The sequence below is a fragment of the Onychomys torridus genome, chromosome 12 (assembly GCF_903995425.1).
Source record: "Onychomys torridus chromosome 12, mOncTor1.1, whole genome shotgun sequence".
Taxonomy (NCBI): domain Eukaryota; kingdom Metazoa; phylum Chordata; class Mammalia; order Rodentia; family Cricetidae; genus Onychomys; species Onychomys torridus.
The window spans coordinates 1,680,589-1,697,531 of record NC_050454.1 but is presented as its reverse complement, the minus strand read 5'-3'; the positions used below and the strand labels follow the sequence as shown (position 1 = coordinate 1,697,531).

Genomic DNA, 16,943 nt, shown 5'->3' with positions numbered 1-16,943 from the left:
TGTCTGGGCTGCAACCTATGGCCATGAGGAAGTCTGAGGACCATGCTGCCACCAGGGACATCCTCATCTGAGTGGCCTGTGCTGTCACCCAGGGCCAAGATATCCAAGCCAGGGCTGCTGCACAGGGCCATGTGTGGGTCTGTGGCCCTACAGCAGCCAAGGTCTGAGTTGATGTCTGTGGCTCCTGTTGTCACTGAGGGCTGTCTGGATGACTGGAGTCTGGTCGGTCATCTTGGATCATGTCAGTGCCAGAGGACCATGCCACACCCAGGGCCATGCTGGGTGGCCGGTGCTGCCACCTGGAGCCATGGAGACGTTTGGGCATGGGCTGCTGCCTAGGGTCATATCTGGGTCTATAGCCCTGTGGCAGCCGAGGTCTGGGATGTTGGTGGTTCCAGTTGCCACCAAGGATTCTGTGGATGCCTGGAGTCTGCCCAGCCACCTGGGACCATGTTGATGCCCAGGGGCCATGCTGCTGCTGGGGCTGTGCTGATCTGAATGGCCTGTGCTGCCACCAGGGCAGTGGTAGTGTCCTGCTGCAGAGAGCCATGTCTGGGTCCATGATCCTGCTACAGCTGGGGTCTGAGGTGATGTCTATGGCCTGTGTTAGCACAGGGGTCTTTGGAACTATGCTGCACTGAGCCAGCCCTGCCCTTCTGGGGGAGTGGGGGCTGGGATGCCTGGTCCTGCCCCTTCCTAGATATTGCAGCAGATGAGCTGTCTCTACCCCTCAGGGAAGCTCTCACCCCTACACATGAGAAAGATGGCCCCACCACTCACCATAGGTGTGCACCTCACTGGGATTCACATTAGAGCTGGCCCTGAGGGCATGAGGACAGGAGAGCTGACACCCGCCCCCCCTCACCCATTGCCACCTGCAGCGGGTGAGAAGGCTAGCCCTGGAGTCACAGAAGTGACTGCAGGGCATGAGAAAGCAGCCTCTGCTTCCTGCCTGGGCTGCACACTAGACTTGACCCCGTTGTCTGGCCGCAGGTGAGCCAGCCCTGAGGGTGTGGGAACAGAAGAGCTGACCCCCTCCCATCCCCCTTGTAAGCCCTCTACAGCAATAAGGAGAGAGGTCTCTGCACCTCACCTGGGTAGCAGAAACCAGAGGCCTCGAGCCAGACCAAGGACTCATGGCAATGAGCACTCCCAAGTAAAGTGTGTGTCTCAACCGGCCACACTACAGCTTCCATGATAAGATTCTTCTTCCTTGTCTTCTCCTTCTCCTTCCTCCTCCTCCTTCTCCTTCTTCCTCCTCTTCTTCTCCTTTTTGGTTTTGGTTTTGCTTTGTTTTGTCTGTGTTTTGTTTGGTTTCTGCTTTTTTTTTATTTGATTTTTTTTTTGGAGGGAGATATTACAAGGATGGATTCAAGAGGACAGGGAGATAAGTGGGGTCGCAATGCATAATGTGAAATCCACAAAGAATCAATAAGAGTTAAAAAAAGAAAGGAAGAAATGAAGGAAGAAAACAAGGCTAAGACAGAGTTAGAACTAAATAGAGACACTTCCTCACAATAGAAAGGGAGGGAGGGAGGAAGCTAAGACAGGATGGTAATGATGAGTTCAAGGCCAGCCTGGGGACATGGCAAAATTCTATCCCAAATATTCCACATGGCAGAATGGAGGTTGTTGTTGATTTTTTTGTTCCTTCAGTTTAACTCACAGTTAACTCTCTCACACCTATGCTACTGTACGGTCACAGATGTTCAGTAAACAGTAGTTGCAGGGCTGGAGAGGCGGCTCAGCCACTGGAGCGCTTCCTGCTCTTGCAGAGGACCTGACTTAGTTTCCAGCACCCAGGCTGGGAGGTCACAGCTGCCTGTAACTCCATCCCCAGGAGATCAGGGGTAATGTAAGTGAGAATGGTCCCCTATAAGCTTCTATTTTTGAATACTTGGTCCCCGTTAGTGGAACTGTTTAGGAAGGATTAGGAGGTGTGGCCTTGCTGTGGAGGAGGTGTGCCATTGGGGACAGACTTATGATGTGAGCTCTCAGCTGTTCCTGTTACCCGTCTTCACTCCAGCAATGTGGGCTCTAACCCTCTGGAATTGTAACCCAATGAAACACTTTCTTTTACAAGTCACCTTGGTCATGGTGTTTTATCACAGCAAAGGGCAAGTCACTAATTCAGGATCTGGCATTTTCTTCTGGCCTCTATGAGCACCTGCACACATATGTACATATACACATGGAGGCACATACATATACATGCACTTAAGTAAGATATTTTAAAATAAAGAGATAAATAAGTACATAGGAGCTGTGTGGGTAAGCCTCCCACACAATGAGAATCTGGTGGTGTGGCAGCTCTTGCTGACAATGTCAAGTGAGGGTCTGTCTGCATCTCTGCTGCTCCCAGAATGCAGATCCCAACTCCTGGGAGCTGGTCAGCAGTGCAGAATCCAGGTCTTTTTAACAACCCTACAGACAGCTGAGACATACAGCAAAGTCTGTGAAGAATCATAATGCACCTTACTGTTCTCAGGTAAGTACTGTCCTCTGCACTGGACTCAGCTACTGTGTCTCCCTAGAGTGGACCCAGATGCCCAGGATAGAGATGTGGGAAGAAACTGTTCCCTGGGTGTCATTTTTGCACATTTTGCAAGTAATTCCTAGGTCTTTAGAAGTGATAATTAATAACTTTGAGATGTAGTAAACTTTCCCGCTCTTCTTCCCGACTTCTTTCTCTGCAGCTTCCTGGCCCTTGTCCCCACTCACCCTTCTGTTTAGGGAGTGTAATGTCTCTTCTACGGCCAGAAGAGAAGGCAGAAAAGATGAGAGAAGGTTTGTTTGTTTGTTTGTTTGTTTGTTTGTTTGTGTGTTTGTTTGTTTGTGTGTTTGAGACAGGGCCTCACTATGTAACTTGCTAGGTAGACCAGGCTGGTCTTGAACTCACAAAGGTTCTCTTACCTTTGCCTACAGGGTGCTACGACTGACTAAAGATGTGTGCTGCCATGCCTGGCAGAAGGTTTGAATTTTAAAAAGTAAGTTAAGTTCTTTTTGTGTGTGGGGGGGCAGGGGGGGGGTTCTTGACTTTTTTTTTTTTTTTTTTTTGACAGGGTTTCTCTGTAGCTCTGGAGCCTGTTCTGGAACTCACTCTGTTGACCAGGCTGGCTTCAAACTCATAGAGATCCACCCTGTCTCTGCTCCCAAGTGCTGGGATTAAAGGCGTGTGCCACCACTGCCCAGTAGTTCTTCTTATATTCACACAGGACAGAGTGCCCTGGATTCCCTCACCTCCTTTCAAGGTTGGAACTTCTTGGAAACCCAGGTCCCCATGTTCAAAGGTTGGCGCCACCAGCAACAGCCAGCTGCAAATGCCATTTCCAGAGTATTCTTGCTGTGTGTGTGGAAAATCACAGCCACAGCCACCTGCTCCTGATTCATGCGCTTTTCCTCAGCCATGCTAGACTCACGAGGCCTACCAGCTGCTGGGCTAGAAGAGCATGTACTTGGCAGGGTTTCTTCCCAGTCCCCACACAGGAGCCCTTCTTCCCCCGCCTTGCGGGCTCCATGCCAGGATTGCCAGACAGCTCCCCTTGCCTTGGCACCTGCTGCCTTCATGTGTGTTCTGCTTATCCCTCTGCACACGTCAGTGAGGAAGTCTCTGTCACCAAGCAGAGCAGGGACCTCAAGAAGGCATGGGGCCTTCAAAGGAGGAAGAGAACCGAGTCTCACAGTGAGTGGGGCTGTGGCTCTGCCAATGAGCCTGGCTGGCCGAGGCGAGGAGACAGAAGAAACTGAACGTCCCACCGCAGCCCACTCCGGCCCCTGCCCTCAAAGAACAGCAGGGGCCCACTGTCCCTTGGACCACTTCAGCTGTCCACAGCACAGGGCAACTGTCAATTCTAGGGAGCTGAGGAGCTGCAACTCCACTGGTGGACTCCAGTCCATTTACTAAAAATTGAAAACTGAAAGCCAATTCGGTAGACTCTGAGACTACTGAGAGCTATTTCCAGCTTTTGGGTTTTGTGCTTTACCAGGTGTTACAAGGCAAGGGATCGTATTTCTCAAAATGAGACTTGACAGGTACATCACAAGTGAGGACAAAGAAGGACAAGGACCAAGAGGAATGATGTCAGACAACTGAATGTTTTTAACTAACTGAAATTTTAAATATTGGTTTTCAAACAACTTTAAACTTTAGTATTAGTAGTATACTACATGCATGTGCTTGAGTGTGTGTGTGTGTGTGTGTGTGTGTGTGTGTGTGTGTGTGTGTGTAGTGGGGCATATGTGTGCCACAATGAGAAGCCAGAGGACAACTCTGTGGAGTCAGTTCCCTTCCACTGTGTGGGTCCTGGTGATGAAAGTCAGGCTTATGTAACAAGTACCTTTACCCATGAGCCATCTCATTGGCCCCAAAACCCATTACTTTTATTTTTCTGGATAACTATTATTGTGGTTTGGAGTAATATGTGAATTTTTTCTTACATATTTGTATTTATAATTGTTTTATATATTTTATAATTGTTATAATTATTCACAATGGTTTTTTTTTTTTGAGCTGAGGATCGAACCCAGGCCCTTGAGCTTGCTAGGCAAGTGCCCTATCACTGAGCTAAATCCCCAACCCTCACAATGATTTTTTTAAGGGGAGAGTGTAAACGAAGTCCTCACAAATTGTACAGTGAAGTTTTTCATGTTGGAGAAATCCCAGGAGTCAGCACATCCAGAATGTAATGGATGAGCTCCGCCCTGGGAGAGCCACCTCGAGATCATGGTGATAGGGATGTATGCACAGTGAGTTATTTTTATTTTTTAAGATTTATTTATTTATTATGTATACAGTATTCTTTTTGTATGTATGCTGGACGCCAGAAGAGGGCACCAGATCTCATTACAGATGGTTGTGAGCCACCATGTGGTTGCTGGAAACTGAACTCAGGACCTCTGGAAGAGCAGTCAGTGCTCTTAACCTCTGAGCCATCTCTCCAGCCCCCAACAGTGAGTTATTTTTATGATGAGCAAAAACCACCCTGTGCCTGCTTTGTATGTGAGAACATCAGAGGCAAACACTTGTGGGGGGGTTTGGGGGACTCCATTCTCAGAGCACTCTGATGATGCTGTAGTTCCTAATAGACCCTCCCCTTTTGCTGCCTGTGACACTGTTCCCAGCAGCCCCTACAGTCTGTGTACTCCACATGCATCCCTTTATACATGGTCTACGGTGACCTAAAAGCTGTCGGGCTGAACTGGGTCTTCAAGCACTCAGAGAACCACATCCACTCCGCAGTTATGAGACTTCCCCTTCCTGTCTCTGTCCTTACGTCACAAGTGTTGCTCCTGTGTTCTTGTTCTTTATTCCGACAAGGTCACATGAGCCCAGACTGCGCTGAACCCACTGCGTACCAAGAACAGCCTCAAGTGCCTGATCCACCTGCCTCCACCCCCAAATGCGGGGTTACAGACCTGTACCCCATGACCGGGCTGCCCTCATTTTTTTTTCCACTTCCCATTGTTTTTTTAAGACTAAGGAGCGAGACACCATTGAACACTTACTCTGAAACATTTTTAAAACAAAACCTGTCTTTTGAGCACAGACTTTACTGGTGGCTGTGTACCTGTCTTCAAAGTAAGAGGCTGACCTAGACTTTCCACTCCAGGGGGCCCCTGGACTCCCCTATGCCCCCCATGTTGATTGACACTTTCAGACATGCCATAATTATGGTTTGAAAATGACCCTCCCTAAGTCACTGCCATAAATGATTCACAGGCTCTGCTCCAGTGGTTTGACCACAGCCCCACCATAGCATAGCTGCAGAACTGGTGGCTGTTTGCGGCCTGATATGCCAAAATCTGGATTCTGCCTATTAAAAGCACGTAAAGAATGTCACTGGAAGTTCAAAGGGACCATGGCAGAGCAGAACTACACGTGAGTCTTCTCTTTGGAACCAAGCGGTATCCAAACCACCTCATCTGTCCTAACAGCTGTGTGCCCCGGGAGTGTGGCAGGCTTGACTGCCTTTGAGCTTTGAGGCCACACGTTGAACAAGTGAGTGTTTAGAGACGTCAAGTCGCTGCCAGGAAAATCACATCTCCACAGTTTTTGTTGTTTCGTGTTTCTTGTTCTCTTGTTTTTTGGTTGTTTTGTTGTTGTTGTTGTTGTTGTTGTTGTTGTTGGTTTGGTTTCTTCAGAAAAAGAAAGGCCCCTGACATCATGCTGCTTAAAGGGGAGTCCCTGCGGTGCCCTCTTGAGGTCTCTGGATGCCAGGACTTCGAAGAGCCCCCTGCACAGGGTTGGACTTCTTAGGTCACTACCCTAATTCCCTAGGGCTTGGGGAAAGAACCTAGAACTGTCAGGCTTTGGCTGAAATGCAGTCTAGGACTGGAAAGTGATTCCAGCGGCTTCTGTATGGGGAGAAGAGCCCTGCCTGCGTCCATTCTGTTCACATATTTGCTCAGCTGGCATCCTGAAGCCCTTCTGGGTCTCTAAAACTAAAGATGGTGGGATAAGCCCCGCCTCCTGCAGCCACAAAGCTGCCCTACAGGTCATTCCCATCTAACTCCCAGCTCCTCACTGGTAAGGACACAACCACATCTCCCATCATGCCACACCTTGTGCTCAGCCTATGTTGAACCCCATCCTGGGTCCTGCTGCCTTCTCATCTCTGTCTGGTCCTCACGATCCTCCCACTGCAACAGCCAAGGCTCTAGCCCAGGCCAGGCATCCATCATTTTCCACCCTTCATCCTCAACCTAGCCCCTCCAGACATCCGGCCAATACAGCAGCAGCCCACCCTTCTCTTGCATGTTCTCCTTTCCCATTCCAGACAACCTCCAGAAGTCCCCCTGCAACTAGAGTGCCTTTTCTAACAAATACTTGCCAGGTACCAGGCTGCACAATGGATGTGCTATGGTTGCACCCTATGAGGGAGATACCTGGCTTACACAAAGGAAGCAGGATACACTGAAGCGAATTCTCAGTGAAATAACTGTAGAACCAGACCTTGATGCTTTGAAGGGCTAAGACGGTGATGTTAGCTACACTTTTGGTGGGCCTAACACTAGCAGCTGAGACTTCTCCCTCCCTCCACCCAACCAGATTTATCCTGAATTATTTATACATGTATGTGTATGATTTCTAGCATTTTGCCCTTGTTTCTCTAGGGGCCTGAAGGAGCATCCTGTGCCTGGTGGCAGGGATGTGGGGAAATAGGAAAAGGTAAAGAAGGGGTCTCCTGTTGTTCTGCTCACACAGTGGCTTATCTCAAGATGAGTTTGGTTTTAACTAGATCAGGGCTGATTCCAGTCCACTCTGATCTGGGTTTGCCCCTGCACTGGCCAGCAAACAACTGTTTTCGGGAAGGAGATTGTGCACGTACCTCACTTTAGACAAAGGATAGAAGCTGGGGACGGGGAGGGGGCACTTTGTTTCTTCCTAGAGCAGCTTCAGACATGGAAGCAGCAAAAATGCCAGCTGTGGGGAACTCAGCTTGAGGTGACCTTGACTTTTGGTACTCCACCCCCTTCGATGGGCAGTCCCAACCCTCTGTAGGGAACCTAGACACGCTATACAACTGCTAGCCGTCTGTTCCCTAAGCCCCTTCCAGCTCCCAGGGTCAGGAAGACTCTGGGCCCGGGACTCCCCTCTTACGTCCTACTTTCAGATCTGTCTCCGCTGGGGCCCACTCAAGGCCCTGGCCACAAAGAGCCTACCTCAAACCCAAAGACTGAAAAAATCTTTTAATAAATACAAAAATCTCTAATAATGACTCTGCTCAGCTCAGGGGGCAGCAGGAATGGTGTGAGGGAACCCTTGGTGCTGAGTGAGGATAAATTAAAAATCCCAATAAGCCAGTGGCATTATGTACAGAAGAAAAGAGTTAGGCTTCTGGAGCAGAGGCCAAAAGAGTAACAGGGCAGGACCTAGCGTGGCTACGGCCTTGGTCTGACCCAGCAGTCTTTGCCCTTGTAGAGTTGTGGATCCCAGAGGTAGTAGGGAGGAGAAGAAGCAGAGCAGAGGTGCTCGAGGCACTGGGTTTTCCACAGGAGAGTCAAGGTCCTCAGCACCGCCCCTTCTCCCAGCTCAGGCCCATCCTCTTGGTCATGTGGCCTTCGGGATGCTCCCTAGGAGCTCTCAGCTTCCTTCTCCAGCTCTGGAAGGGTTCTAGTCTCAGAGGCTGCTGAAGACAGAAGGGAGTGAATGGTGAAGGAGAGGGGGAGCAGGGTGGCCTGGAGGAAGGCATAGGGGACCAGGTACAAGATTTCTGATCCAGTCCCAGAAAGGCCCAAATTGTCCAAACAAGTCAGCACATACCACGTGCATAACTGTCGTCTGGTTGCTTGCCGCGAGCTTCAGAAATCCCATTTGTAAAGACACGGCAATAAGTGACTAGCCTGGAGGGCGGGCTGGGATGGCACTTGTAAGGCAGACCAGAGTTCCCACCTCCACAGGGCACCCTTCCCTCCCAGGGAGCATATGGCCAGCCCACAGCAGCTGCACCAGCTTCTTCACTTACACCTTTGGGCTGTACAGTGAGAACAGCATCGACTCTCCTTCCCTGAGCTGCAGGACAGTGGCAAGGAACAATCATCTCGCTCACAATGAGGTACCCCGGCCTGGTGCAGGATGGAGAGACATTGAGGTTCCTCACAGGACACTATAGTCTTCAGCCTCTTCAGGAAAAGCCGTCTCTAGGAATCTCCCTGAGAAGGCTTCCCTACTCCAGGTCAAGTCCCCCAAACTTACCCCACATCTGCAGGTAATACAGCTCATCTCCCCAAAGGGGGGCACTGATGGGTGCCAGCTCTGATTCTCTGGGAACCACTGCCCAGCAAAGCGACACCCCCGAGGCCCATCAGCCTGCATGGGATCTCCCAGCTTGGCATGGGCCCCTGACCCTACTGTTGGAAAAGAAAAGACAATGTCAGTCCAGAAGGATCAACTAACTTTACCTTCTCTTTGAATACCTACCAACAAATAGTTTCTGGTACTTGATAGGTGATCATTTTGGATGGATAGGAGATAGATGGATTAGTGAATGGATGGATGAATTACACATGGAGTGGATAGATGATAATGGATGGATGGTGAGTATCTGGGTAGATGGATGGCTGGGTAGGTAGGTAGATGGATGCATGGATAAATGGATGGACGGATGGACTGATAAATGGGTATAGAGATGGTGGGTGGCTGGGTAGATAGATGGCTGGAGAGGTGGATGGATGGATGGATGGATGGATGGATGGATGGATGGATGGGTGGATGGATGGATAGACAGATAAACGGTGAGTGGCTAGGTAGATGAGTGACTAGTTAAATGGATGGATGGATGGATGGATGGATGGATGGATGGATGGATGGACAGATGGGTAGATGGATGGATGGGTAGGTAGATGGACGCATGGATGGCTGGGTTGATGGGACTAGAGCCCCAGCACCTCCCTCTGCATACATGCACATCCTCTCCACTGTTTTTAGCTTCAGGGTAGGTATAAGGTAAGTGAGAAGCTCCTTTCCCGTCCCCTTCACACACCCCAAACACAGGTCAGGGTCTACCCCAACCCCAAGGTTGAGGCCTCAGTGAGCAAGCCTCTCACCTGGGCACTGTTTGCAGCAGTCAGTGGGGTTGGCACGGACAGGCTGAGCACAGGCCAATCGAGGACACTGTACCCTCTCACAATGCACCTCTCCAGTGGCCCCCTGCAGGCATCCGTTGAGAAAGGGTGTCAGGAAGAGGGAGTCATAACCCTTCTCTCTCCTTTCCCACCTCAAGTGACATACATGTGCAGCCTTTTACTCAGAGGCCTGAGTTAGCCTTATATATCAGAATTCAAATCCTCATTGTATCTCATAAGGTAGTATGCCATATTTGTCATTCAGAAAGCACCGAAGGTCACATAAAGTCAGCCAGCTGGCCCAACTAAAATGTGTACCTGTCAGTTTTTCACCCTCTCCTACAGGAAATCTGCTCTCAAAACCCAAGGGACCATTTGTCACGGTACCAACCTGAGGCCTCCTCACCAAAGACAGGTTTTGCCCTCTAGGCAGCCCCCTCCCTGTATCTGCAGACCCAACTTGGTTGTGATACCAGAGAAGATTATGGAGCCATACCTTGCAGGTACACACAGCACACTTGATTAAGCCAAAGGGGGGCACAACAGGGTGCCACCGGGTACCCGCTGCCCTCCAGCTCCGGTCACCATCAAAATAGCAGCCTGGTGGGGAAGAGCACCCAGCTGCCATTAGTACGTCTTGCCAGCTGGGCCCACAACCAAGCCTCAGGCAGTCCCACACCAGGCTAAGCCAAGAGCCAGTAAACACTAATGAGAACTATCAGGTTTGCTTAGAACCTGTGTGTCTCAGCTTCCCCCAGGCACACACTCTGTTGCCCCCTTGCCCCAACCCAATGGCTTCTTTGGATCTTCTCACCCCTGAACCCACCCTCCCATCTCACCCTCTCCTGGTTCCAGGTTTGGTAGCCCAGGAAAATCTCTGCTGCGTTGCTTCTCTGTGGAGACAAAGAAGGGGTGAGGCAGAGTGCTCCCTGCTTCCCACCCAGGAGCACTCTCCTCCCATGGATGCTCCTCCACTACCTGTCCTCCCCTGCAGAACATTCACCTGGACACACGGGACAGCACTGGTCCAGCGCCTGCACTGGGTGGGGGCAGCTTGGTGGTGGGCATACTATAGGATCACAGATCACTGTTCGTCTCTGTAGAGAGGGGCCACGGCTTGGAAGGTGTGCTGGGCCCCTTGCTCCAGACCCTGTGGCCAACTGTGCCCTACCCGGACATCCTACCTGGCAGGTGCAGAGTGAGCAGAGTGGGTCATAGTTGGGTGACCAGCGAGCTCCATGGGGACGCTGCTGCCCCTCGAAGAAGCACGTGTTAGGGTCTCGGGCCTTCCCGGAGCTGCCATGTTTGGCTGGCACTGAGGCTTCAGGACCAGGCCCAGCAGGCAGCATAGGCAATGTAGCTGCCTCTCCATTCGGAGCCACTGACATCCGCACTCCTTCTGAGGCCAGGTGCAGACCTCCCACCTCACACTGACTGGCAATGTGCACCTGTGAAGAGAGGGAAACTGAGGCTGAGCTGGGGCTCCCGCTCATATCTCTCACAGCTGCTGCTGGTGGCTGACGGGAGTGCCCAGGCAGAGACTATTCACTTCAGTACTCATCCCAGCCACAAAACGAGGGCAGTAGGCTGCCAACCTCCTTATGTACCCATGTGGCTTCATGCTTATCACTAGCTAGACCTTAATACTACCACCTTAGGGATCAGAGAGCACAAGCAACTACACCATCCCCACATACCTGCCCACGTAGTTCTCCTCTGGGGCTACTCTTGGTAGTGATCAACAGGGAAGCCGTGCCCTGTGCCAGGTGCCGCAGCAACACAGGCTCCAGGTCTTTGACCACACCTTGGGCCTGCAGACAGACCAAGTGATGAACAGAAACACGGTACTTGAGGGTTCCCTAACATTTTATTTTATGCGTGTCTCCACAGAGGCCAGAAGAGCTGGAGTGACAGATGGTTGTGAGCTGCCGTAGGAGCACTGGGGACTGAAACTGGGTCCTCCAGAAGATCAGCCACACCGTTGAGCCACCTCTCCAGCCCCAGAAAGCCTACTGTCCCCAGTTTGCAGGTGAAGAAACAGACCCAAGAGATTGAGGTCTCTAAGATGGAGGCCAGGTCTCTCTGAAACCAAGTCTACAGCAGCCCACACCACTTCAGAGGCATGGTCCATCCCACCTACTTCTTTAGAGACTCGGGGCCTCTATCCTAGGGATCATTTAGGACAAAGGACAGAGAAAAGAAAATGCATACATAATAAAGCTGAGTCCGATTTATACCTAGGCCTGATTGACACTTAAGGCCACCGCCACTCTGTACCAGGCTGCCTGCTCTCTGCCCCTCAAGCTAAAAAGCAGAAAATGTCCCTATCTCTATCCCTTACCTCTGAGCCATAGAATCCCTTCAGCAGCCTCTGGGGTCCTGGCATCCCAGGAGGCCCGAGGAGGTGGGCAGTGACAGTGCCTTGCTCAGAACCACCAAGTCCAGCCAGTAGCACCTCATAGTGTAAGTGGCAGTGCGTATCCAGGGAGAGCCAGGCATGACCTGCTGCCTGACTCCGCACAGGGGGCAGCACCAGAGCCCCCGCCAGAGGCACAGGCAATCCTAAATCCAAACAGATGAGAGATTTCAGCTGAGGAGAGTGAGCTCTTACCCCCATTGCTCTGGGGCTTGGAAGGCACTATCCATCAGCCCAGGGCCTGGGGACAGCATAAAATCCTCGTACAATGGTAACAGGGAGGGATGGCCAGCGGCAGCACCCTATGCAGCCCCACCTCTCTAAATGCCAGCCAGAACTCGGGCAGAAGAGGGCATACGAGGCTCTGGCTCCCTGGCGCTATTCCTTAGATGCTTGGATGACAGGTCAGAGGGTACAGAAGGGCAGGTGGACTGAAGCACTCACTGTCATAGCGGGCACTGTGCCCACTGTAGGATAGGGCAGTCACATGCCCCCGGAGCTCTCCATCTGGGAAGTCCTTGGTGCCAATATTCAGGAACAGCTCATTCTGCAGCAGCATATGAGCCCCTCGGGCACCCAGGCCAGAGCAGACACCCACAGCCTAGGGGTCGAAGAAGGATGAGCCCTCTCAGTTTTCAGACTCCGAGCCTTTCTGTGGTTTATGCCTCCACTACACACATACATCCTTCCTCACGCCAATAATGCTGGACAGGAACTTTGCAAGTCAAGCTTCAAGGCCCTCTTCTGCCACTTCCCAGCCACATAACAACCCTTGAAGAGTTACTCATCTGTCGAAGAGTACTGTGAAGGTCACGAAATAAATAACTAAAGCAACCGGTGCAATGCCTGACACTAAACACTCCAAAGTAGCACCGCATCTACCGCACTGTCCTCCCTGGCCGCTGTCTCCTGTTTAACTGTGTGCTTGCTGAGGAGGAGGGCAGGGTCCCAGCCTAAGGTTTACTAAAATGTGTCAGATGAATAAAAGACTCATTGAGAGAGCCCATGGGTGTGTGAACAATACTGCATACCCCTACTCAACCAACCTGGCTTCCCGCAGCCCATGTATTGGCAGCCCTGGTACAACTCTGCCTGGGGCCCTCACCATGTGTCCTCCCAGCTGGGGTCCAGCCACGTGGCACAGGACAGTGCGCTGGTTCTTCCGCTGAGGCTTGGTCTCCAGTGTCATGGCCACCACCTCGCTACCTGTACCTACCACTTGCACCTGGTGGGCAGGGTTGGGGGAGGGCAATTGGATTGCCAGCCAAGACCTAGGGCCTTTCCCGCTGTGGGTCAAGGCTCTGCCCTGCTGCCCTCCCTACCTCTTACAGCTTCTGACTCTTACCTGATAGATCAGGGAGCCATTTCCTAGCAGTATCAAGCTGGCTGAGCCAGCAGCACCCGTCTGGACTGGGGTCAGGGCATCAGCCCCACAGAGGACGCTTTGAAGGACTGCAGGGGGCAAGACAGGGGGCAGCAGGCTTGCCCACACCCAGAACCCCCAGGAACTCTCTCCCACATCTACATGTTTGTGCCTCTGATTTGCACGTACCCACAGCGCCAAGCCCCACCCTGCCTCACCATCACAGCTCTGCCTGGCAGTAATGTATCCACTGATGCGTAGCTCTGGACCACCTGCCCTCTCTAGGGTCATCTGCAGCTCCCCCAGCACCAGCCAGTCCATCTCCTGGTCTGTAAGGCTGGGCAGTACTTCAGCAAAACCTGGCTCCTGGGAACAGAGTAGAATGTGGTGGGCCACAGCAAGAGGCCAGAGCGAGGAACAGCAGGAACAGCAGGACGCAGGCCTTCCCTCACCTGTGCCGAGGTGTTGGCTTGGAGCTCTCGAAGTGGCTGTCCCTGGTGGAGAATCTGAAGCTTCAGGGGAATCTGAGATAGTCCTGCAAGGGCTGCACATGTGAGCACTTCTGAAAGATGAGTACCCTCCCTATACTCTCATGGACGTCTTCTCCATTGCTTACCTTCATTCCTGGGTCCCAGCAGACCCCGGAAGAGCAGCAAAAAATGTAAGGAGTCTTCTGTGTCACTGAGGGTGAGCAGGGCTATGCCCCCCACACCCCGATGCTGTGGGCCTTCCAGAGTTAGGATGGCACTGAAGGTCTCTGGGGAATGGAGGAGCATGACAGGCATCAGAAAACCCTCTCTTGGAGTTGGGGATTTAGCTCAGTGGTAGAGCGCTTGCCTAGCAAGCGCAAAGCCCTGGGTTCAATCCTCAGCTCCACATACAAAAAAAGAAAAAAGAAAAGAAAAGAAAACCCTCTCTTGAGTGCCAGCCCTGGGATAGAGAAGATTCAGCCCTTTGTATCTGAGAACTGCTCACTCCCCCTACCTGCAGCCAGAGCACCTTGCCAAATGAGAGGCCCCCAGACTTCTCCTGAAGGGTGAGTGGGCGTCACAAGGGCCACGTGCAACTGTTCTGTCCTCAGGAGCCTCAGAGACAGCCGAGGCACTGCCCGCCACACCCCACAAACCTAGAGCAAAGATACAAGAAAGTCTACAGTCAGTATACAGGACAAGCCAGCTGAGCGGCCCAGTCCTGACGAGGGAGGAGACCCCAGACCCTCCTAAGAAGGACCCAGGATCCTTAAGTTTAAGTCCTGGCTTACCACTTACTAGCCAAATGACCTTGAACAAATCACATTCTGCTATTCTGAGCCTCAGTTCCCTCCTCTGTAACATGGGCATCATAATGTCAGGGTCTTTCTCCCACTGGGCTGTTGTGAGAGCCAAAGGCGGCAATGCAAAGTCTGCCCTCAGCAAATGCCCGTTTTGGATAAGCACTATAAAGGGCATCATCTCACCAGGCCATCCTGGGTGGGGGAAGCAGGGTGTTCAAACAGGATGTTGCCTGTGGGATCCGTGAACCGAACCCTGCTGGGGCGGTCCAGCCTGTGAAGAAAGGTCCAGTGAGACTGGATCCACAATCTACAGGCTCCCCTTTCTGCCCCCATTAGCTGCTCCTAGCCTTGGCTCTTTCCCCTGTCTCACCGCTGGTAGGAGATAGAGAAGCGAAGACTTGAGCGCTGCAGAGAGACTCGAGCACGAGCGACCGCCTGCGACCGGGGTCCTGTCAGCAGCGCCACGAAGTCTATGAGAAGAGAAGGTAGCCTGTCAACCCTTGCCACCAGCCCCAAACTTCGTCAGGCGCACCCCACCCCAACCTACCCGTGTGGCCATCAGCACGTGTCCGCTCCCCAGCGCCGGGTTCCCCTCGATCACTATAACTGCGGTGCTCTGGGTCCCTTGGATACTCGAAGACTAGGCCAGCGGGCTGTCGATCTAGATTGCTGCGCTCTGTGTCGCGGGGAGGGGGAGGGTGGGGCGGGGATTTAAGGAATAAGACCCTCTAGTCCCAGCAGGGCACCAGGAGGGCCAGTCATCCTCCGCGATTCAAGCTGCACAGAACTCCCACCCACCCACCCACCCTCAACACGGGGCACATCGGGCCTTACCCTGCGGGCAGGTCTGGCAGCAGTGTCCTGGCAGCTGGCGCGGCTGCCTGCAGGCCAGGGTGGGGCACTGGGGTTTGATGTTCTTACAGCTGACCCTGCCAGGGCCCCTCCCACGGCGAGCCCACTGAGGCTGATGGCAGAGAACACAGGGAAATTAAGTGAGTGTAACGTGCAACCATCAGACGCCAGGATAAGATCCTCTGCTGGAATCAGTCAACTCTGCTATTTACAAGTTACATGGCCCTGAAAAAGTTTGTTAACTTCTCAGAGCCTTGGCGTCCCTGTCTGCAAAGTAAGGCTAATAATGCCATTTATCTAGCACGGTTGTAATGGGGGGGGGGGGGGAGCTGGCTAAAAGCCAGTCACATAGTGGGCGATCAATAACTGTCAGCACCGCAGACTTGAAAGGGGTTTCCCCGGATTTGAGGACCAGCCTTCCCCTGAGCATCTCCGAGTCTACTACGGCTTAGGACGCCAGCGTTCCGCTACCCTCTAGGGTAGTGCGGGCAGCTGCGGTATCCACTCACCGCTTCACAGGCGCACAGCACGCAGCGCATCACCCCAAAAGGCTCCCCCAGGTCCGGGTGCCACGTCTCGTCCAAGGCATAGACCTTCCCGCCGAAGGAGCAGCCTGTGGGGACGGGCTTGGCTGGCGGCCGCTGTCCGGTTGCTCGTGCCGTAATGCCTGCTCCGGGCTCTGCCCGCCAGGCCCTGGGTCCCTTGGCACCGTGCGCCCTACCGCCTCTGCCTACCCCTCCCGCCCTCCCGCTGCGCCGAGCCACCTGCGCCCGGGGCCCTCTCCCGGTGGGTGCAGACTTGCCCCGAGCTAGACTCCCCGCCCGCGCCTCCCCCTGGCGCCCACCTACCTGCCGCTCCCCGAACAGGCAGCGGCTCCTTCTCGGGACGGATGGGCAGCGCGGGGGGCTCGGGACCAGTGCCACCGGCCGGCCGTGAGCCGAGGAGCAGCAGCCCGAGGAGCAGCCGCGGGGCCGGCGGGGCCGGGAGGCTCGGCATGACGCGGAGCGGACAGCTGGGGAGGCGGGCGGGAGGAGGGAGCAGGAGAGGGAGTAGGGCCGGACCGGAGGCGGGCCGGCGGGAGGGGGCCGGGGCCGGGAGGGGGCCAGTGGCGAGGGGTTCGTCTCTCAGTCGCCGAGTCGGCTCCCGGCCGGGCGGGGCGGGAGAACGCGGGCGGCTGGGCGCTGACCCGGGCCGTAAGCCGCTCTAGTGCCCTAGGCGCCGGCGCCGGCCCGTTTTATGCCCGCGCCAGGAGTCCCGGCCCGGGGCCTCCTCTTCAGCAAACGGGGCGCGGCGGCGGCTCCGCAAGGAGCCCGGCTGAGCCCGGGGGGTCCGGCCCAGCAGCAGCGGCCGGATCGCGAGTGGGGGAGGGGGACAGGCTGGGACCCGGCAGGGGAGGAGGGAGGGACTGGAGGAGGGGGGAGTGGAGTGGGCAGGGGGAAGGGAGGAACCAGGGGGCGCAAAGAGGGGGAGGAGAG

At 53.6% G+C, this 16,943-nt stretch overlaps 1 protein-coding gene and 1 non-coding gene across 7 annotated transcripts; both read right to left on the bottom strand.

Annotated features, from left to right (window-relative positions):
* Nucleotides 1-4,596: 4,596 nt before the first annotated feature.
* LOC118594352 lies at nt 4,597-4,759 on the bottom strand. Its single transcript, XR_004946345.1, has one exon. It is a non-coding gene; the product is annotated as a U1 spliceosomal RNA (small nuclear RNA).
* A 2,913-nt stretch (nt 4,760-7,672) lies between these two features.
* On the bottom strand, nt 7,673-16,518 carry Chrd (chordin). 6 transcript variants are annotated; one of them, XM_036203605.1, is made up of 23 exons: nt 16,317-16,518; nt 15,978-16,147; nt 15,451-15,580; nt 15,164-15,292; nt 14,987-15,086; nt 14,800-14,887; nt 14,328-14,469; nt 13,960-14,100; nt 13,796-13,878; nt 13,562-13,709; nt 13,326-13,432; nt 13,086-13,205; nt 12,425-12,581; nt 11,906-12,126; nt 11,262-11,375; nt 10,749-11,012; nt 10,568-10,661; nt 10,404-10,457; nt 10,061-10,164; nt 9,547-9,649; nt 8,696-8,850; nt 8,466-8,565; nt 7,673-8,126 (listed from the first exon to the last, which is right to left on the bottom strand). In XM_036203605.1, the coding sequence occupies exons 1-23, from the start codon at nt 16,462-16,464 to the stop codon at nt 8,074-8,076; spliced, it is 2,925 nt and encodes a 974-aa protein (XP_036059498.1). In that variant the 5' UTR covers nt 16,465-16,518; the 3' UTR covers nt 7,673-8,073. The 6 variants fall into 6 exon arrangements, with proteins under 6 accessions (XP_036059498.1, XP_036059494.1, XP_036059496.1 ...); XM_036203601.1 differs by having other exon boundaries at nt 7,673-8,129; nt 15,978-16,081; XM_036203603.1 differs by having other exon boundaries at nt 15,978-16,081.
* Nucleotides 16,519-16,943: the final 425 nt, after the last annotated feature.